Source organism: Diceros bicornis, chromosome 12 (assembly GCF_020826845.1).
Source record: "Diceros bicornis minor isolate mBicDic1 chromosome 12, mDicBic1.mat.cur, whole genome shotgun sequence".
In the NCBI taxonomy this organism is placed as follows: domain Eukaryota; kingdom Metazoa; phylum Chordata; class Mammalia; order Perissodactyla; family Rhinocerotidae; genus Diceros; species Diceros bicornis.
This window is the reverse complement of record NC_080751.1, coordinates 13,378,106-13,400,348: the sequence shown is the minus strand read 5'-3', so window position 1 is coordinate 13,400,348 and position 22,243 is coordinate 13,378,106. Positions and strand designations below refer to the sequence as shown.

The 22,243-nt window shown below is 36.9% G+C and overlaps 1 protein-coding gene across 6 annotated transcripts in view; it reads right to left on the bottom strand.

Annotated features, from left to right (window-relative positions):
- GCFC2 (GC-rich sequence DNA-binding factor 2) overlaps positions 1–21,690 on the bottom strand; it is a 42,716-nt gene extending 21,026 nt beyond the window's left edge. Inside the window, exons 1-10 of one of the 6 annotated variants that reach the window (XM_058550832.1) lie at positions 21,355–21,690; positions 17,984–18,109; positions 13,459–13,683; positions 12,155–12,252; positions 8,324–8,439; positions 5,596–5,782; positions 3,950–4,073; positions 2,887–2,968; positions 2,258–2,367; positions 1,289–1,488 (exon numbers count right to left, since the gene is read on the bottom strand). In XM_058550832.1, the coding sequence (XP_058406815.1) occupies positions 1,289–1,488; positions 2,258–2,367; positions 2,887–2,968; positions 3,950–4,073; positions 5,596–5,782; positions 8,324–8,439; positions 12,155–12,252; positions 13,459–13,683; positions 17,984–18,109; positions 21,355–21,613 (1,527 nt within the window). In that variant the 5' untranslated portion in view covers positions 21,614–21,690. Of the gene's footprint in view, positions 1–1,288; positions 1,489–2,257; positions 2,368–2,850; positions 2,969–3,949; positions 4,074–5,595; positions 5,783–8,323; positions 8,440–12,154; positions 12,253–13,458; positions 13,684–17,983; positions 18,110–21,014; positions 21,301–21,354 lie in introns of those variants that run through there. The other 5 variants (XM_058550828.1, XM_058550830.1, XM_058550829.1 and 2 more) reach the window with 5 other exon arrangements.
- Positions 21,691–22,243: the final 553 nt, after the last annotated feature.

Genomic DNA, 22,243 nt, shown 5'->3' with positions numbered 1-22,243 from the left:
GCACGAATGTGTGTTTTGCATGTGCTTTGGCTTACTAGGCAAAGAGCACATGGCCAATTATTATTTGCTCAAAGAATGAACAGATCTCTGCTAGGTGTAACAGAGTACTCTTCAGCTTGAGTGGCTAACAACTAGGCTGCTGTCTGACAACTTCCTACCACTTGCTTAGGGATAAGCTTGGTTCCTGTACTGTGAAGACTGGCCCTGAACCTAACAAGAGCCAACAGGCATGCCTGACTAGGGCAGAGAAAGATAAAAGGACATGGCTCCAGCCTTCACTTTGCTGAATCTTTATCTTCAGCTCTTCTCTCTTTCTAGAACTTCACTTTCTCACTTTTTTGCTTACTAGGCATATCCACATGGATGTCCCACTATTATTTCATTATGTATAAAGTGAAACTTCCCTTAAAATCTTTTCTCTCTCTGAAAAATCTCTATTTCTATTAACGGAACTACCGTTGTTCTAATAACCCAGAATCCAAACCTTGGGGTCTTCTTTGGATGTGGTGTTTAGGTGGTTATTCTCACCATTTTACTGATTCTTACTTTACAACACTTCTTGTAATCAACCCTTTCTTTCTCTTCCCTTTGGCACTATTACCCTATGTGAGGAATTCACCACCTTGACTTGAGCTACAGCAATAGGCTTCCAATAACATATCTCCACCTCTTATATCCCTTCCCTCCAAGTTAGCTTGCTGCTAGGGCTTCCTAAAGCAGTACTTTCACTGTGTCACTTTTGCCATTATTTACCAAACCAAGTTCTTATCTCTTAATTTAGGATCTGAACATCTGTGCAGTCTCTAGCTCCTGAACTAATATTTCTCCCTAAGCACCTTTACAAAGTACCTTTCCCTTTCTTCTCCTCCTGTTTAAATCCTATATACCCTTCAAATCCTCATTTAAATTCCTTCTCCTCAATGCAGCTTTTCTAACCAACTCTTCCCAATATGTTGTCTCCAACTCCAGAACTCTTGGTACCTATGACCAATTTCCCCAAACAGAAATTCTTAAGATCTAATACTACCTTTACTTTTTTGAGTGATCTTAAACTTAGTCATAGAAGAAGCCAAAAAAGAAAATGTTTTCTTTACTGATGTCTAGTGCCACTCAGCCTTAAAAATAAAGTGAGAACCAAGAAAAAACAAATGTAGACAATTACTCCACAGCACTAATTATCAACTCCAACTCTAAAGGTGAGGTATTTTATAGCTAACCTGATAACAAGGGAATTTAAGTCACTAATGTGATCAGGATTAATTTTTTTTGACATGTTAAGCTTAAATACCTTAAGAGGATTCCAATCAATCAACTGAACTCTTATTAGGGGGTTTAAAAGTTTCGGTATGCATAAACTAATGAAAGCTTCATAATAAGAATCAGGAAACTTTTCTCGCCATTGTTGAAATTTCAACAAAATATTCTGGATATTACAAAAATCATCATGCACATCTTCAAAAATCTTCTTATGATGCTGTAAAATGTCATCTGTGGACAAAATGAGCCTCTGTAAATTATGCATTTTAAGTATGTGAACTTTAAGTTTGCTTCCTAGAAACACAATCATGTATGACTATGTAATCAGTTGAACAGAACTTTCCTTTGATATTATATAGTTTTTATTAAAAAGTCACTTTAGTAATAACAGTAATATTGACACTAATAAAATCTACCACCTGCTATATTCCAAAATACTATAATTACATTATCTCACTTCATCATCATAACTATCTTCCTTACAAGGTAGGTGTTACTAGTCTACCTATTTACAGACAAAAACAAGCAAACAAACGACATCAGATGTAGGGAGATCAAGGAATTTGCCTAAGACCACACAGAACAGAACCCCTCTTTGAATCCATCTATTTGACTGTCAAGCCCACGCTCTCTATACATATTTACCCTCTCATAATACTAATAACGTCTTTACTAAATTCATTTGTTTTAAACGAAAAATGATAATATAAAAAGTATGTAGTAGAAAAATGAAGCCAAAAATGTTCATGGTTCCTTTATAACAGGAGACGAGAAAGGCTGAGGGAAAAAACTACAAAGATGCAGGAATACTCGCAATGCTCCTCCATTTTATTCCCTTTTTCCAGAGGCAGGCAAAGTCTTAAAGGGGAAAGAAATGTGTTCCCTCTTTCCTGACTATAACTATTTTATATAGCTTATGTATTTAAGGGCAATCACAGCAAAGCATTTTCTACCATTTCAATACTTCGAATCCAGACACATGAAAAACTTGGTAACTGACCTTGGTTTTTTTGCAAGTCAATCACGTCTGAAGACAGTTCATCATCACTAGATGTTCCTTCCTGATGACTACAATTCCCAGAAAGCACCCTTGCTTGTCTTCTTTGTGCCCTATACTTTGCAATAAACCAAAAATAAATTAAAAACAAACAGTTCCTGTTGAAAATACATGTTTTAAAACAAAAAGTAGAAGTCACCATTTATTTAAAATGCCCAGAAATACGCCACCATATTAGCACACAATTTTATGTTAATATTTTTGACATTTTAGCTTCATTAATCTGAATTGGGGGTTCTCCTTTTTTCTTATAAGACATTGCCGTTTAGAACATACCCATAGGCTACCCAGATTTTAGAGAAGTAGGTAACAATATAATTAGGACTGACTTCTAGTTATGAGCAATTTCCAGCCTGATAAATGTCATTTTACCCATTCCTTTGGACTGATCCAAATACACCTCTGTGTCCTTAAACCCTGGGGTCAAGGACTACTTAAATTAAATTTTGTGTTCCCATCATTCTAACAAATTAATATTAGGTTATGGTTAATTATATCACATAATTAATTACATTTAAATAGTGAAAAATACTTGCTCAATGATGCTTTAAGTCTTCACTTTATATAGCTACCTTCGAGATTCAATCTCTTCTAAAATCCATTGAGTTTCTTCATCTATAGCCAAGCTTCCATTTGTTGACGTCTCAGCTTTGCCTGTTGAATAAAATTGATTTCATATTGCAAATTCTCAAAAGAAATAAAGTGAAACATTTTGAAAACAAAAGTTATATCTTGGGTGTATATACATATATGTAAATATAAGCACATATGATATGCTTACCTTACATATTTCATCATGCAATGAAATTGCAATGTTAATTCTCTATTACAATATTAACAGGCATTGAATTTGCTAGCCTAAGAAAATGTACCTTGGCTGGTGAATAGTTTTTTTTTTTTTGAGAATTTTGAGAACAAAATTCTGTAAAGTTTCTTTCCCTTGTATTCTTTTTCAGCAGTTTTCATCAGTTTTTTCTGTCCCTGCAGCTAAATGCTAGAAATATTTGCATTGCCAATATGCTATTTATATTACTTTCTATTTTAGTATGTACCGTAATTTATGACCAACTAAATGTCATGTGTTTGAAAGTCACTTTGCTTTTGGTATTATCGGCTGGTTGGTTATGGTCTCATCTCTTTCACTATCATCTGACTACACTTCAATCAAATGAAGACATATCTGAAAATACAAAAACAGTGTGAGAACTAAAAAGCAGCAGCCAAATCTTATATAACCAGATCTTACAGACGATTCCATACTGAAACACACAAGAATTTCTTTAACCTCCATAACCAACCTGTGGAAGGGCCATGGAAACTTTGTAAAGTCAGATCTCTGATACAGCCTATAGACTTACGTCAATTCATCTCAAAACAGTCATTAAATGGCCATATAAATATTTTGTCTCAAATACTAAATGATTAGAAATTGTAATTTTTATTTTTCAGTCTTAGATTTAAGACATTTTAAAGCCCGAGTTCTAAATGTTTTGGGGTTTTTGGAAGGGGGGGAGAAAGGTTAGTGGGAAAATACACAAAAAGCATTTTTTATACAGGAATAAAAATATTTTTACTCTCCAACTGATACTTTAGGTTAACAAATAATAAATCATATTGAACAGGAAAAACACTAACGTGACAGCTGTTGTAAATACGTTGATTCATGTTTTAATTCATCTTGCCTGCGTTTCATAAAGGTCATGGCTTGTTTTAAAAGGAGTGCATGCATGGATGATTCTATTTCTTGGATGCTGATAATCTGAAATACATATATAAGTAAGATTTTGTGGGTCAACAGTGAATTATAAAAAGTAGTATTTATATATAAGCATACGTATACGCTCAATTCTCATATAAAGTATAATTTTCAATACTATCACATCTCAATTAAAAATATATTGTGAGGAAAAGACCTAGCTGCCAATACTTTTAATATTAATAAAACCAGAAAATCAATTTACTGTGCTAGAAGAGCTATACATATCATAAATAATGAAACCAAACGGGCTGGAGTCAGGAACATGGATAACAGTGAACAGAAGATTCTTCTTTGTTTAAGACAGAAGGGCAGGAGGAAGAGACAGGTGCAGCTATTTTTCACAGGCTGAAGGGGCAGACTGTAGGGGACACTTGAGAAAACTGATAAAATTTGAAAAAGTGGAGAATAGAGGAGACCTAACCAGACAGGTAAGAAAGTTGTGAAGCAGGAATGAGTGATTAGTTGAAACTGGCATTCTCACATTTCTTGGGCAACAATTCTCCCCCTACTCCAAAGATGTTTCATAGCTGCTGCTATGGATACGTCACTGTGTAGGCTGACAAGACTCAGTGTAATTCTTTAAAGATAATGATGAAAGAAAATTACATCGTAATAAATACTTCAGAAAGTAACTGAAAAGGCAGTCAACTTAAAACAATAGGGGAGAAAGCATTAAATTGTTTGGTAACATTTTAAATGTAAATAAACAGCAAGGCGGAAAGTAGACTATATTTTTAAAATGGTTAGTTTACTTTTAAAAAAAAAGGACAACTCAAGACCCCAATGTAAGGACTTAGTAAGGTATAAAACAAAAACAGAAACTATAAAGGGAAAGAATGATTCATAAATCTGATTAACACAAAAATTTCAAAACATCTGGATGTCGAAGCATCACAAACAAAATTAGAAGACAAAAACTGGAAAGTTTATCTACATCAAGCAGAATAAAGCAGTAAAAATTTTAAGCAATAAAGAATTGTTCATCATATAAGGGAAAAAAATAAAAAAGTAAAAAAAAAAAAAAAATCTCCACTGTGAACCAAAAAGATAAAAGGGCAAAAGAGACAAATAATTCACAAGAAAAACTACCTGTAGTTAATAAAACAAAGGGTTTGTTTGAAATCAAAATAAATATATAAAAACAAAAACCATTTTTATAATGTAGTAGACTAAAAAATAAAACTGATACAATCTTTCTGCAGGATAATTTAGCAATTGTTAAGCCTTAAAAACATTTAGACCCTTTTGACTTAATAATTCACTTTCTAGGAATTTTTCCTAAATGGATGGAATTTTAACACAAAAACTTATATATAAAATTTTATAATGTTATAATAGCGAAATAATTGCAAAAAAACCCTAACTGTCCGACTTGAAAGGAATGCTTAATATCACGGTATGTAAAAAATGTGCAGGAAAACACCAGAGGAAAATATTTAGTTGTGAGATTTAGACTTTTTTAATCGCATGTTAAAGGGATCTCTATAAAAAGGAAATGATACAAATATTTACAGCCATGTACCTTCTCATTAAGACAGTCAATTAGATTTTCCACATAAATTTTCATACTTTTATAGAACTTAAAATTTAGAGCCTGATTTGATGAATTCTCCAGGTTCTGGATGGTACTTTTTGAGCTCTTGACATCTTGCATATATTTTTCATATTCCCTCAGGTGTGAGCGGTGAGTATCCTGTAGCAATGTTAATCTAAAAAAAAAAAAAAAAAAAATCAAATAAAAATTGCTTTATTTTTCAAACTTTTATTTCTACTATAGCACTAAGTAGCAGTCTAACGAAAAATTTTTCAAGGTTACCTTACAGAGACCACCAAGCAAACTGACAATCATATAAACCTGGGTTTACGAGACTTGCTGAGCAAAGAAGAGCATCACAGTGAAAGAGGTCTCAAAGGGGAAGGTAGAAAAGGACACTCCAAGGTTTTCGGGTGCTTGGGCTGCTATCTTGTAAATTGTTTTCTGTCTTATAGCTATTTTGTCTTCCTTTTCCTCTCTTGCCTTACTTTGTGTTTTCTTGATTTTTTGCTCTGAGTCTTTTCTTGTCTTCTTTTGTGCATCTTCTATAGGTATTTTCTTCGTGTTCACCATGGGGTAAACTTCAATCACATATAAAAACTCTATTCCTTTACATCTCCCCCTCCACTTCTTGTTATTGATGTTCCAAATTACATTTTCTAATTTTGTATCCATTAACATAGTGTTATAGTTATTTTTTGTGCTTTTATCTTTTAAATTCTATAGCAGAATTGTGATTTTTACACTTACAGTACTACAGGATTCTGTATTTGTCTATATATTTACCTTTATCAGAGAGCTTTATATTTTCATATGCTTCATGTTAGCGTCTAGTGTCCTTTCATTTCAACTGGAAGGACTTTCAGCAATTTTTATAAAACAGGTCCAATGGTGATGAACTCCTTCAGCTTTTGTTCATCTGAGGTCTTTATTTCTCCTTCCTCTTTGAAGAACAGTTTTGCTGGGATATAGAATTCTCGGTTGGCAGTTTCTTTCAGCACTTTGAATATATCACCCTACTTCCTGCTGGTCTGTAATGTTTCTGTTGAGAAATCTGCTGATGATCTTATGGGCCTCCTTTGTACAGGATGAGGTGCTTTTGTCTGCTGCTTTCAAAATTTTCTCTTTGCCTTTTGAAAGTTTGATTATAAGGTGCCTCAAGGTGAGCCTTTTTGGGTTCACCCTCATTGAAGTCTTGTGAGCTTCTGGAAGTTAGACGTCCATTTCCCTCTTCAGATAGCTAAGTGCTGGGCCATTACATTTTCAAATAAGCTCTCTGCCCCATTCTGTTTCTCTTCTCCTCCTTGGCCTCCCATAAAGTATACGTTGTTCTTCTTGATGGTGTCCCATAAATCCCTTAGGTTTTCTTCACTTTTTTTTTTTGTTCCTCTGACTCGATAATTTCAAATGACCAGTATTTGAGGTCACTGCTTCTTTCTTCTGCTTGATCAAGTCTGATGTTGATCCTCTCTAGTGAATTTTTCAGTTCTTATATTCTTCAGCTCTAAAATCTCTGGTTCTTTTTTATAGTTTCTCTTTATTGATATTCTCACTTTGTTCGTGTATTATTTCCCTGATTTTGTTGTCCGTGTTCTCTTGTAGGACACCAAGGTTTTTTAAGGGCATTATTTTTAATTCTTTGTCTGGTAATTCATAGATCTGTTTCTTTAGGGTTAGGTCTGGAGATTTACTTTGTTCCTTTGACTGGACCATGTTTCCCTGTTTCTTCATGTGTCTTATTTTTTTTGTTGTGTTTTGTGCATCTGAAAATGCACTTAAGGGAAATAGCTTCATACAGGGGAGGAACTTCACCAATCAGCCTGGCTAGAGATTTTGGGGGTGGAGGGGAGAGAGAAAAGGGTGTCTTCTCACACTTTTTATGGAAATGTATCTTCTCTGAGCTTCTACACGAAATTTCCCAATTAGAAAGGTTTGTGGGTTTCTTTCTCAGGATTCTATAGTCTCTTGCTCCCCCTGGTGGCTATCTGCAGTACTGCAGGCTTCCTGGCTCTACAACACGCTGCTGAGCTCTCTCCTGTTTTCTGCCACTCCCAGGTATCCAAGATGTGACAGTTCCCCATCAGTACTGAGACAGACAAAACAGAAACCAGTCCCTCAGGCAGTCCTGCCAAAAGCCAGAATGTTAGATGTTCTTCTTTTTCCCTCCCAACGGAGAAGCTGTGAGTTGGGCTTTTTCTCTCCACTTCTTTCTGAAGCACTGCTGGCTTGCAGGAGGGGCTGATGCAGTTGAAATAAAATGGCTTTTCTTACCCACTAAAATGTGGCTATTCTTGGCTTTGAGCTTGCCTGGGACTGTGGATAAAGGCTTTTTGGACCGTATATTGTTGTTAAGTTGGTATCTCTGTGGCAGAACAAGATCTGGGGCTTCCTATTCTGGCATCTTGCTGCTATTACTCCCAACATATTATTTTTAAAAATTAAAGGGTATTTAACAATGCAGATAAATGCTTATGAAAATACTAAGTAAAAAAAGCAATTATTGATTTTAACCATGTAAAATATATCTATTATAAACACTAAAAGATACAAAAATGGAAATCAGTTGTTAGTGTGGTACCACAGGTGATGATATTTTTCCCTACAAATCTGTTTAATATTAATATTTATATTTAATAATTAAAAAGAATATAGTGCCAAAATTTTTCACTATTAAATGTCTATGACAAATGCAAATTTTAAAATGAATATTACTTACCTAGTATTTAATTGCTTCTTTATAATTTCTAAATTTACTGGTGGAAATGAAATGGAAGTATCAAACTTCTTCACTGTTTGAGAGTCACTGCTGTGGGAAAGATCTATGTCTCGTCCCTAAAAATAATATGAAAATCTATGTTGTTTTAAACATTCATCTACCTTACAAATATTAATAGCATGAAAGCAAATGGGATACTCTAAGGTCTTACCAGCTCAAAATTCCATGTCTTTGACATTTTTCATAGTTACAATAAAATGTTTTTAAAATTCGTACACAATTTTAAAATTTAGAACTTTAAATTCACATGCAAGAGGCAAATTATTCAGAAAACTAAATACCTGTTTTCCATGACAAAAGTAGCCACCTAACTCCAGTCTAGGCAAAGAAAAGTAAATGGAAGTCTGCTGGAGGGTTTCTAGGTAAAGCTTTTGGTTTTGTTTAAGCTACTATTATTTGGGTTTTCTGCTACTTGCAGAGGAATGCATTCCTAACTAATACATCTTGTAACATGGTACATTTCACATAAAGTCCTCTGGCTCATCACACCATGCTTAGAAAGTTGGAAAGGTTCTGAAGAACCTGTGTTATATATGAAGGATAGATGAAGAAGCGGACCAGACAATTAGCCAACTCATTGGCTTAACTATCATTTTTATATTTTCCATGAGGCCTCATCATTTCTCATACCAATTCTTACCAAGCCTCCCATCCAGCTCCAAACATACCTGCAAATCTCCAAACTAATCAAACTATTTCAAATCTTAAGTCTTTACTCTTGATATCTTTTGTCTCAAATCCCTTACATCAAAAACATTGTCTAAAGACCCATTCAAATATGACCAGTTCTGTAGAGGCTTTTCCAAACTTCCCCGCCATTCACCTCTCCTCCTATAAAACAGATCACTCACTTGTTCCTTTGTGCCATCTCAGGACCCTGTACAGAGTTCTGTCATAGAACTTGTAAGATTTCACTATAATTATTTTGTGTAGCTGTCGCTCCCCTGCAAAGATGATACATTCTAGTGCCTAACACTGTTAAATGTCTGTAGAGGCTGAATGGTGACCTCAAAAAGATACGTGTGTCCTAATCCCTCAGACTTGTGAATATTACCTTATATGACAAAAGATGTGATTAAGTTAAGGATCCATAGAGGAGGAGTTTATCCTGGATTATCCTGGATTACCCAGATGGGCCTTAAATGCAATTATACATATCCTCATAAGAGAGAGGGAGTTTGGGGATGCAAGAAAATGAGGTGATATGAAGATGGAGCAGAGAGCAATGTTGCACAAGCCAAGGAATGTCGACAGCCACCAGCAGCTAGAGTAGCCAAGGAAGAGATTACCCTCTAGAGCTTTTGGAAGACATGTAAGAAAATAAATTTCTGTTGTTTTAAGCCCCCTAGTTAGTGGTAATTTGTTACAGCAGTCACAGGAAACTAATACAGTAGCATGTGGTAGATCTTCAGTAAAGGAATTAGTAAATATACCCACATTAGTAATAAAAAAATACAAAGCAAATAGGACCGAGATTCCATTTTTGCCAACTAAACTTGCAGCTAAAGCTGGCAAGACTGTGGTGAAGCATTCCCATAATTTTGGTGGCATTACAGATTAATCTAAATTTTCTTTAGAAAGCAACTGAGAAAAATGTAGTCAGTGCCATAAAAATGTTTATCTCCTTTATTAGTAATACCACTCTTGGCCATTATCCTAAGAGAATAGTTAAAAAATGCACACCTGAACAAAAGAAAGAAAAGGAGGGAAGGAAAAGATAAGCAAATATTTATCAATTCTTACTAATAGAATAAAAAATTCAGATTGCAAATAACCTAAAGTGTTTACCAAAAGGAAGAACGGCTAAGAAAATTATGATTCATTGACTCCAATAAATATTATGCAGCTTTTAAAATTAGTTACCATTACAACTATGTAGAAATGGGAAAATATTTATAAGGTGTCAAGCAAAGAAATCAGAATTCAAAACTATATGCATATTGTGGTGCCCAAACTGCGTGCCAATGAACTCGGAGGGGTGCTGTGAGATTTAAATTTTTTACGGAAACACAGTAATACTCTACATTTGTTGGACTACCAATTCTAATTAGTTCACAGTTGCAACATTAGACTGTGCTACATTCCTTTTGATGAAGTTTTATCAGTGAAGCTGGGTTTTTGGCAGATATGACGAAAAGCAAGTAATGATGGGAAAGCAGTGTGGAACAGGAGATGAGCATGGCAGTGTCCACCTGATTCCAAGGTTTGAGAAGTCATGCAGCACCCAACAGGTGCACACATTCCATTAGTAAGTAAGTGTGGTTATTTAAAAATTAAATGAAAAGATTTTTTTCTTCGATTTATCTTTTTCTTTTTTCCCAAATGGCTACTAAGTTATTAGGACATAAATCTTATTAAATTCTTTGGACCTAACTACTTAATAAATGGAATTGTTTGGTGCTTCCTTTGGCCAAGGGGCACCATGATAAAATTACTGAGACGCTAAAGACTCGACAAATAAGAAAGCTTGGGAACTTCTGATGTATATTATGACTGCAGTTAAACAAACACTTCAAATAAAAAGGAATTATGCAAACTTGAGCAGTAAGAATATGGACTGTGGCATGTTTTTTCTCAAAGTATTTTTTTTAAATACTATTGCTACACTGATTTTACTAAAAAGGAGGAAAAAAAATCTAAGCTTGTTATAGTCAAAAAAATAGTCCTCTAAATCATTTCTCTGGTCAGAGACTTCTAATTACAAAGGCTTACCCTTACTTAGCTTTTTAGTTTTAAAAACATGAAGATTTTATAATACTTTCTTACTTAAAAGAGCAAATAATCTTTCACAGCATTCTGGAAGCCTTATATTTGTATGCTATTATAAAATTTACAAGCATTTTGATTTGGATCATTATAATTTTGAGCCTTACAGCCACCTACTCAGGTAGGTGACATTATCATTCTCATTTTATTGATGAGAAAACTGAGATTTAGGGCAATTAAATGATTTTCTCAAAGTTGTACAAATATTATGGAACACTCACAACATTAGGCACTGTGGGATATAACACTGAACAAAACAGTTAATAATAATTGACCTCATGGAGCATATATTTTATTGGTAGAGCCAGAACCCAAATCCAGGACTTTGACCCCAAGTACAACATTTTTTTTGTTTTTTTAGTTTTGTTTTAAACCTATTTATTTGTTTAAACTTCACATTTAGGCACCTACCATATAATACACACTGTTACTGTAAGATTAAGATAAAAAAGATATGGGCCCCTCAAGTGGCTTATAATATGTGGAAGGTCTTTATAATCTAGTGGGAAAAGAACATAATATACATGGTGTAGTGGGTTGAATGGCGGCCTCCCAAAAGACATATGTGTCCTAACCCATGGAACCTATGAATATGACCTTATTTGGTAAAAGGGTCTTTGTAGCTGTAATTAAGTGAAGTATCTCAAGATGAGATCATCCTGGATTATCCAAGTGGGCTCTGAATCCAATGACAAGTATTCTTGTAAGAGACACACAGAGGAGAGGCACGGAGAAGAAGCCCTTGTGAAGAAGGAGGTAGAGATAGGAGTTACACAGTCACAAAGCAAGCAACACCTGAAGCGACCAGAACTTGGAAAAGGCAAGCAAGGATTCTTCCCCAGGGCCTTCAAAGGGAGCAGAGCCCTGCCAAGCACCTTGATTTCGCACTTCTAGCCTCCAAAACTCTAAGAGAATAAATGTCTGTTGTTTTAAGCCATCAAGTTCATGGCAATTTGTTACAGCAGCCACAGGAAACTAATACAACATGGTATAAAGAATTATTACCTCTGTAATTTTAACTGCTTTCCTCATTTGCTGCTGTTCCCAAATATCTTGATTTTCATCTTCCTGACTTTCTTCACTTGTTTGTTCATTTCTGGTTGCTAAGATAAAAAAAGTCACGTATAAATATTCAGTATTTTTTCATTCTAATAGCAGCAGCTAACATTTTTAGGGGGCTTATAATACACTGGCTTAGCAGCCCTTTACATGTGTTAATTTATTCTTAACAATAACTCTGGGAAGAAGGTAGTATTATCACTCTCATCTTATAAATGAGAAAACTCAGATATCAGGAGGTTAAATAACTTGCCTGAGGAACGTATTGAAGCTGGGACTTGAATCTAGCAATCTGACTCCAGAATCTGCACTCATCACCAAACTGTCCCACTCAAAACACTAGTCTCACATATGGAAAAAACTTGGAAAACATGAAAGTGGTTTTCCTTACCAGAGATTCTCAATTCTATCTGAAATCTATTTATTTATTTATTTTATTTTATTTATTGATTGATTGATGAGGAAGATCAGCCCTGAGCTAACATCCAATGCCAATCTTCCTCTTTTTGCCAAGGAATATTGGCCCTGGGCTAACATCCGTGCCCATCTTCCTCTACTTTATATGGGATGCCGCCACAGCATGGTTTGACAAGGGGTGTGTTGGTGCACGCCAGGGATCCGAACCTGCGAACCCTCAGGCCGCCACAGGGGAGCGTGTGCACCTAACCGCAGCACCACCGGGCTGGCCCCTGAAATCTAAATATGTAAAAATAATTTCTGGGTTATAAGGAACCAAAGTCTCATTCTGAGAAAACATTATTTGAAGTGAGAAAAACTTCAGTAAAACATATTATTGTTTACAAATGAGAAATGTGAAAACAGTCCTTTGAGACTTCAGGATTATTGGTAGAGGAAAATGTTTATTAGAGCACGTAAGATTTCAACACATGACACCTAAAATCCCTGTAGATGCTTCCATGTTAAAAAAAAAACAACACCTTTATAAAGGTGACAATGAAAACTTTCAATATCAAAAATAAGATACTGTACAATTTTTTTTAACCTGTCAAAAAAGATCAAGTGGAGGCCAGGTAATAGTAAGCATTATTACACATATCCTTTGATAATAAGATTTTGATACAGACATGTCTTTTAGAAGCCATATCATTGACCAAAATGGCATTAAATAAAAACCAACTTCAACACTCTTTAGAATGAAACACTACATTATGTTTCTATGGAGATTTTATCATAATATTACATTCTAATGAAAAATGCCTTAATATATTGTAAATAAATTAAATACGTACTTGTTTCTTCGGCCATTCTTTGTCTAAGTGTTTGAGGCTTTGGGGTAAATGGTATTCTCTTTTCATGGTCATCAGGCTCACTCTCAGGATCTTCATCACAGTTTTTCTTTATACCAGAAGTGGTGGAGGTATGTTTTACATCCAAAGAAATATAGTCAGCTTGGGCCCTGGCCAATTCACGCTTTCTGCGGGCTGCCTGAATAAAAGCTGCATCAGGGATGCTTACTGAAAGAAACAAAGAGGAGGGCACTGAAAACCAAACACCCACAGAAATAGATATTCCTCACATTTAAATAAAGAAAAAAGTCACCATTTTCCTACTTTTGTCACTATTTTGATATCAATGTAACTAAATGGCTCAAAATCTATATCAATAATGGAAGCAAATTATTTTAGATTAAATATAAATTAGAGAAATAAACCAAATCTCGAAGTATTAGAAAATATACTGAAACCACTCCAATTTATCTTTTAACTCTCTTATTCATCAGGTATTGTTGCTGACTTTTTGTTGAGGGCTAGCTAGTTCTCATTTCCAGAAGCTCTGAGATTATCAGGGTAGGAATGTAGAGAGAGCTGAGCATAGAGTGACTCAGTCCGGGAGAACCATACAGGTTAGAACAATGGATGATAGACCAGTCTGACTAACAAAGTAGGAGGGCCATTACACTACGATCCACCCCTTCCCTTTGGGATCCAGGCATACAGGAAGTGATAAACACACTAATAAAACCAGCATACAGCCAAGTTAGCCTCCAAAGTTCTGTGGTGATTTCCACATGAATAAATGTGAGTAGTTAAAAAGTGTAAAGGAAATAATCAGGTTCATTTACCAGGTGAAAAACATTTAAATGACAACATCTAAGAGCCTTGTTTTATTTTACACAGTACAAACCTCATTAATATGGACTCTTTCAATTCAAAAACAAGTTTCTTCATGCATGATCTAAGCTGAAATTTATCTTTACACTCCGGAAAAAAAGGCTTTCTTAAGCAAAATACTAAGGTAAACAAAATGGCAAGAGAAATTTTCACCATTTCAAGCACTTCAAAATATTAATTAGAGGTGTCAAGCCACCAAGACTCAAGTAAAATTTTCCAAAGTTTCCCAGAAACTGATCCAAATTCTGTGAGAAATAAATAGAAAAGATGTCATATGCCTGAAGATGAGGTAATGTTCCAACTTTTGAAACAGAAAAAAAGAGGTTTCAGAAATTACAGACCAATATGTCTGACACCAGTCCTAAGGAAAACAAAAAGTGCTTGAATTATTATGAAGCAGTAGTGGTGATTACTAGAAAACCAAAACATGCTCATTAAGAATAAGGAATATCAAACCAAATGATTTACTTCTTACAGACTAGTATTTATTTATAGATTAGTATCAGGAAAATAATACAGGTCAGGGGTTCCTTCATCCTCCCAAAGCATTTAATAGTTGCATGTTTTCCTTGTGGATAATGTTAAAATATGTGAGGAAAATCACATAGTGCACTGGATTCTTAACTGGTTAATTACTCCAAAAAATGCTGCTTATGAAGCAATGCAGGGATCTGCAAGAGGGCTCTGTATTTTGCCTTGTCTGGTTTAATGATTTTATTGTGACGTGAATGAGGACAAGACATGTCTTTAAAGCTAGGAGGTATAGCTACAATAACCTAAAGCAGAATTAAGATTCAAAACCATCACAACAGGTTACATTAGCATTTCTCGACCCTGGTTACACATTAGAATCACCTGGGAAGCTTGACTGTCTACTGGTACTCAGGCCCCGACCCCAGAGATTCAGATTCAGTTAGATCTGAGGTGCAGCTGAGCAGCAGTATGTTTTCATAGCCCTCTAGGGGATTTTAATGTACAACTAGAGGTAAGATGATGCACTTGGGTTCAAAATACTCAAGTGTATGAATACAGAAACAGAAATACTTGAATTGGAAGTGATTCACCTGCAAATGACTCTTGTTAGTGCTGTCGAGCTGAGGCGATTCCAACTCCTAGTGACCCCGTGTACAGCAGAGCAGAACCCTGCCCAGTCTTTTTGAACCATCCTCTCACCTTATGGTGCTACATCAGACAACGCTCCACTGCTATTCATAGGGTTTTCATGGCCAATTTTTTCAGAAGTGAGTGGCCAGGTCCTTCTTCCTAGTCTGTCTTAGTCTGGAAGCTCTGCTGAAACCTGTCCACCATGGGTGACCCTGCTGGTATTTGAAATACCGGTGGCATAGCTTTCAGCATCATAGCAATATGCACCTGCCACAGTATGACAACCAACAGGCAGGTGGTATGGGTTCCTTGACTGGTAAATGAACCTGGGCTGTGGAAGTGAGAGCACTGAATCTTAATCACTGGCATGCAAATGACCTGGGGGGGTTAATCACAAGCAATGGACTCACTAGTGAGATACTAGTGCTACATAAAGCTAATCCTCTCTCAAGCTACAATAAAGTAAAGGTTCAAGGAAGAGAAGAGTACTGTCCTGTCTATACCTAACATCTAGCCCAAGGGTTCCCACATAGCAGATGCTGGGCAGACATGGGATGAATTAATAAAGTTAGCATATTGCTTTATAATAATAAAAACATCATGTTTTTACAGATTTATAACTCATAAATAATTTTCACATACATCAACCTATCTAAGGAGTAGAGGGTAAATGGTAACAAGCAGTACCTGCAACAGTGAACACCTCAAGGCAGATATTCCATTACTGGATCATTCTAATAGTTCTATCATCTGAACAAAAATAAATGCACTCCCTCATCCACATACCAGTCCTTAAACTTATCAATCCTTCTTCATCTTTTCTTCTCCAGAAAACAGAAAAAAAAGGATTCCTCATAGGACAAGTTTTCAACTTTCAATCAGTGTTTCTCAAAGGAGCATTCGAGGAGGGACCATTCTTCAATGTGCTGAACTGTCCTGTACTCTGGGAGACATTTATCTTCTCTTGCCTCCAGGGCACTACATGCCAGCAACACCTCAGTCACCATGATAATTAAAAACTATCCCACATATTTTCAAACACTGTCTTCTCTCCTAAGGTGCACAGAGCTGTCCCCACTCTACAACTATTGCCTTATACTGCTTAATCCACCGTCTTCTATAGCAGCACTGTTCAATACAGTAACCATTAGTCATGTGTGACTATTTTAACTTAGCCAAACTAAAAATCCAGTTCCTTAGTTGCACTAGCCAAGAGCTCTATAGCCACATGTGGCTAGTGGCTAATGTACTGGACAGTGAAGATATACAACTTTTACATCATCACAGAAAGTTCTACTGGACAGTGCTGTATTTAGAGTCTAGACAAGGTTTCACTTGTCTACCAGGCTTCAATTTTTAACATTGGCTTCATCACTAAGTATTTCTGTACCTGTGAACATATTATATAAGAAAACTACAAGAGTTACTGGTTCTTGTTATTTAATAAGTTAAGAAAGCACTTATTACTATATTACAGGTCTTTTAAAATATATTTTAACAATTATATTTAAAACTAAATTGTTTCCTTTATAAAGCTATGTATTTTATTTTATTTTCTCAGAAGGGGTCTTAGACTTCAGGAGACTGAAAAGAGTCCACAACACAAAACAAGTTACAAACCTTGAGCTACAGTAAAAGGCCAGATGATTATTTTTGGCTTTGCAGGCCATAAAGTCTCTGTTGCAACTTCTCTACTCTGCCACTGCAGTGCAAAAGCAGCCAGACAATACAAAATTGAATGACTGTGGCTGTGTTTTAATTAAACTTTATTTACAAAAGAAGATGGTGGGCCAGATTTGGCTCACAGGTGTTAATTTGCCAACCTCTGAACTGGGCTGATCTACAACATCAAAACAGTTAGGTCATCTTTTTGCGTAAAATTTTCAGTAGTTCCTCCAAGCCCTGTACTATCTGACTTCAATTTGTCTCTCTGCTTTCTTTCCTTTGTTCCTCTTTCTTAAACTCCAACCAAATATTTTCAATCCAACAACTGTTTTTAGTTCTCTGCACATGCTACATTATCTTTCCTGGAGTTTTATATTGGCATGAATCACCCAGTGTAGCACTGTGGTTAAGAACATAGGCTCATGGGGCCGGCCCCGTGGCTTAGCGGTTAAGTGCGCATGCTTCGCTACTGGCGGCCTGGGTTCAGATCCTGGGCGCGCAGCGATGCACTGCTTCTCCAGCCATGCTGAGGCGGCGTCCCACATACAGCAACTAGAAGGATGTGCAACTATGACATACAACTATCTACTGGGGCTTTGGGGGAAAAAAGAAAGAAAGAAAGAAAAACAAGAACACAGGCTCTGAAGCAGATTGCTTGGGTTTGAATCCTTGCTCTGCCTCTTACAAGCTGTCTGACCTTGGGCACGTTTTGTAATGGAAATGAGCATTCGATTTTGGCACTTGAACAATCATTAGGAATGACTTACTTGCCCCATACTTCACTAGAGTTTGTTATCAATAATAAGAATCACTGGTATAGAAAACATTGATATTAGAAATAAAGTTCTTCACCAAAATTACAAAATTTACCAACCTATTGATGAAAATTCTTCTTCCACAGAGCTTGAGCTGTCAGAAGATGAACTCTGATCATCCTTACTTTCTGAGGAAAGATGAGTTCCATCCTCTTCATCTGTTGAAAGGTCAACCATTCTGGATTCTAACAAGACATTTTTTGAATATAACAAGAGAGAGTCAAGATATTGGAATCAATAAGTGAAATTCTGAACAACACATGGTATATGTACAACATGGTGTTTTACTTTTGCTTCACAGATTTAAAGTAGATATACAGATCTTTCTCCAACTTCCATTCTTTCTGAAACCACTGGATGGTCTAATAAATGTATTTACCCTATTTGTACTATTTATCTAGTAAAATATTCTCTTAAAGGATGCAGTGAGAAGAGGGAAGGGAACAATAGAGAAAAAAATGACAAAAAGTAAAGGACTATTTAAAACAGGAAAAATAGTGGTAGTGAATAAGTAGAAAAAGAAAAAATATTTAATGGACACTTACTATGTGCTGGGCACAGTGAAATGTTTTACAAGGTTTTTTCATTTAATATTCCCAATCCTATAAAGTAAATGCTATTACTGATGAAGACACTAATGACTGGAGAGGCTAAATAACACGACCAGTGTCACAAAGTTAGTAAGTCAAGAAGCAGGGCTTTCAAACTAATTTCATCCAACTCTGGAATTTAGACTCTCTTTATATTATGTCATATTTCAATGGCTGGTGGCAAGAAGTACTGTAATGAGCACTGTGGTCTCAGAAAAAATCATGGATCTATTTCCAATGTGTGATTTTGGGAAGGACACTTAGTCTGTCAATCAACTTATTAAACAAACAGATAACACCCATAGGGGTGTCGTAAGAATTGACTGAGCAAAATGTAAAGGAATTCATGGTATTACTGACAAGACAGGACTTCTTAGTTCACATTTTGTCATTTTTACGAATAACCTTACAACTTAAGATAACATAAATAGTACTCTTTATCTTAAAAACTTCTCTTAATTAGAAGACCTATCTACAGTTCAAAAAAATCTGGAGTAAGATCAAAATTTAAAAGACAAAGGAATATAGCTACAGTTTACATCTTTCTTAGCTATTTCGATTTATGACAACTCCTGCCTCTTCCCCAAGTGGATTAACATCAGAGCAGTGATTGTCAGAGCATGTTCCATCAACCTTTGGAGGTCCCTGGGACCCTTTCATAGGGTCTGTTAAGTCAAAACTACTTTCATCACAATATTAACATGTTATTTTCCTTTTCACTCTGTTGATATTTACATAACAAAGCAAAAGCAGTGGCAGGTAAACCCACTGGCCTCTTAGTATGAATCAACACAGTGACACCAAACTGTAGTAGCAGCCATTGTATCCTTCACCGCCATGCATTGGCAGGGGAAAAAAGTCAGTTTCACTTACGGTCCTCATTTATGAAGCAATAAAAAATTACTAATTTTATTACATCTTGACCCTTGAGTACATATCTTTTTAATATTCTGTGGAACAAAATGGAAGCATGCACGAAAACACTTCTGGGGCATACTGAAACACAATGGTTGCCTCCAGGAAAGGCACTTGTGTGTTGAGTTGCAAGTTGACCTAGCCACTGTCTTCAAGGAGGAACACCATTTTACTCGAAAGAATGACTGACAAACTATAGTTATTCAGACATAGTTATCTGACAAATATTTTCTGAAAAACAAGCAAAGTTGTGCCTGTCACTTCAAGAATTAGAGATTTCAAGTGAAAAGTGGAATTTTGGAAAACTTATATTCTCCCCTCTGAACCTGACAGCTTTCCAATACTTAAAGACTGATGATATCTGTAGCAACATTAACAGATTTTTTTTTTGATATTGTATAACAAAATGTACCAACATGCGCAAGATCTGCAAACTCAGCAAACCAATACTTTCCAAATAGTCAATGCATGATGTTACCAACCACGCATGGGTAAAAGATTCACTCAAAGTGCAAAAGAGACCAAAGGATTTTAAAGTAATGGAGTACAAAAAAATTTACTGATATGGTTTCAGCTTCTGTGTTGCCAATTAACCTTTAAGAAACTATAACTTGTTGAGCTTTGTTTTATTAAAGCAGAACACCCTCAATGATCTAAAAAGGCTATTAAGTACACCTCTTAATCACATATTTGTGGTTTTCTTCACATACTTCAAACAAAACAACATATCAGAACAGACAATGCAGAAGCAGCTTTGAGAATTCAGCTGTCTTCCATCAAGCCAGACATTAAAGAGATTTGCAAATTGAAAACAAGACCACTCTTACTATTTTTTGAAAAAGTTATTTTTCACAAAAATGTTACTTATCCTTACCTATAATGGGTTAATTAAAAAAAATAAATAAGAATTTATCTTAATTTCTAATATGGTCAATATTAACAGACATAATCCACAGAAACAAAAGCTCTTTGGGATCCTTAACCATTTTTAAGAGTATAAAGGGGGTAACTAAGGCCCAAGTTTGAGAACCACTGTTTTAGAAGGCAAGAGAAAAGGCAACTCCTGGCTTCAATTCTTCCTATCCAAGTTTAACCAGATGATTTACACAGAGTAGAAAAATATAAGAAGTCATCAAAACTTTAGATAAACAGAAAGTCATAACGATGACTAAGAAATCACTATAATCACTTCCACGAAAAATAGTGGGGAGAAAATTTTTTTCCTCAAGACTAACCAACAACTATTCTCATCAACCTCCAATTCAAACTGGAACACATTTTATGTAAACAACTTTATGCTGCTTGAATCTTGTATTTAAGAAACTTGCAAAGGTAATTCAAAATGGCTACACTGTATTTAACGCCATTATTGGTACAGTCTACGGTGTTATCAAGCTATTATGTTACTTAGTGACATACATTGTTATTTTTATCTCAGTTTTTGCAAATAACTGATGAAAAAACAAGCAAAAGAAAATGTCCCAAAGCCTGTCACCTAGGTTCTTCTAATGTTCTATTCTGCTTAAGTGTTTTCTAGAAAAATAATTGGGGGCTTTAACAAAAGGTACATATAACTTTCGCCTACCTGAGAGTATCAGGAATTTTCTAACTCTTTTGTGACGATTTAGGTTCTTCATAAACATCAAGTACTGCACTAAAGCTATCGTTGGTGAGGGTTCATCTGATGGTGCAAACAGTCGAGCCACAGACAGTACAGGAGACTTTCTACTCGCCCAAGGAGCCCAATGTAGAGATGCGGGCAGCGGGCGAGCGCTCGCAGGCGGGCTGCCCTGCTCACTGTCTCCGCGATACAGCGTTGCTCGAGGTCAGCAACGGGTTATAGTAGCCTCTAGAGAACCCTGTGGGCCTCCTTCCGTCCCGCCGCCCACGTCACTTCGGGCGCCCACCCCGCTGCCCCGCGTCACCTGGGCCGCCCGAGCCGCCGTCCGCGCGGGGAGCCGCCCCTGCCGGGCGCCGGGAACTCGCCCAGACCCGGCCCCGGGCCCGAGGGGGCCGTTCCGCCACCTCCCCACGGCCTCCTCCAGAGGGCGGCGCTTCCTCCGCAGGGCCCGGGGCCGCCTGCTCCCCCGGCGCCCCGGGTTCAGCAGACGGCTCCTCGGCGCCGTCGCTGTCACTAGAGTCGGCGCGGCGCTGTCTGAAAGTCCTCTTCGGCCTGTGAGCCATGGCCGACCGCGAGCGCCACAGGCGCGTTCGCTTCCTGCGCACGCCGACCCGGGGCCCCAGCGTCCACTCCAGCGCGCGCACGCACCCACCTCCCGCGTCGCCGCCGCGTGCGCGCGCCCGTTCCGCGCGCTGCGGGCTCCTGCTTCCCACTGCGCATGCGTAATTTGCCTCCGTCTCCTGTTCCCAGGACTGGGGTCTGGGAATGTAAATGGTTGTTTTTGCGGGGCCAAGTTGTGCAGTCGCCCAGAGCGTCCCAGAGACTGCTGGAGCTGAGTGCCACGGAGAGCAGCACTCACAGGCTCTTCCTGTGCAAACCCTATCTAGGAATCAGGCTCTGTGCCTATGTTCTGGGCTGGAACCGGTTCCGCTGTCTTCTACTTTCTGGAGAGAGTCAAGTTCTGTCTCCAACCTCTGAAAGGCTGAACAGTAAAATCCACGCATAAATTATAGGCACACAAATAAGCAAAAAATAAAATGATTTCTCCCAGGCGGCAAAGCTTCAATGGAATCTGATAATATGCTTTGGCCCATAAGAAAAAAATGTATCTGGAAATAGGGAGTGTTTAGAAAGAGGCGCAGAGATAAGAAGGACGGCTGAGGCAAACTTGGGCTGTATCCATTAAGCACTGC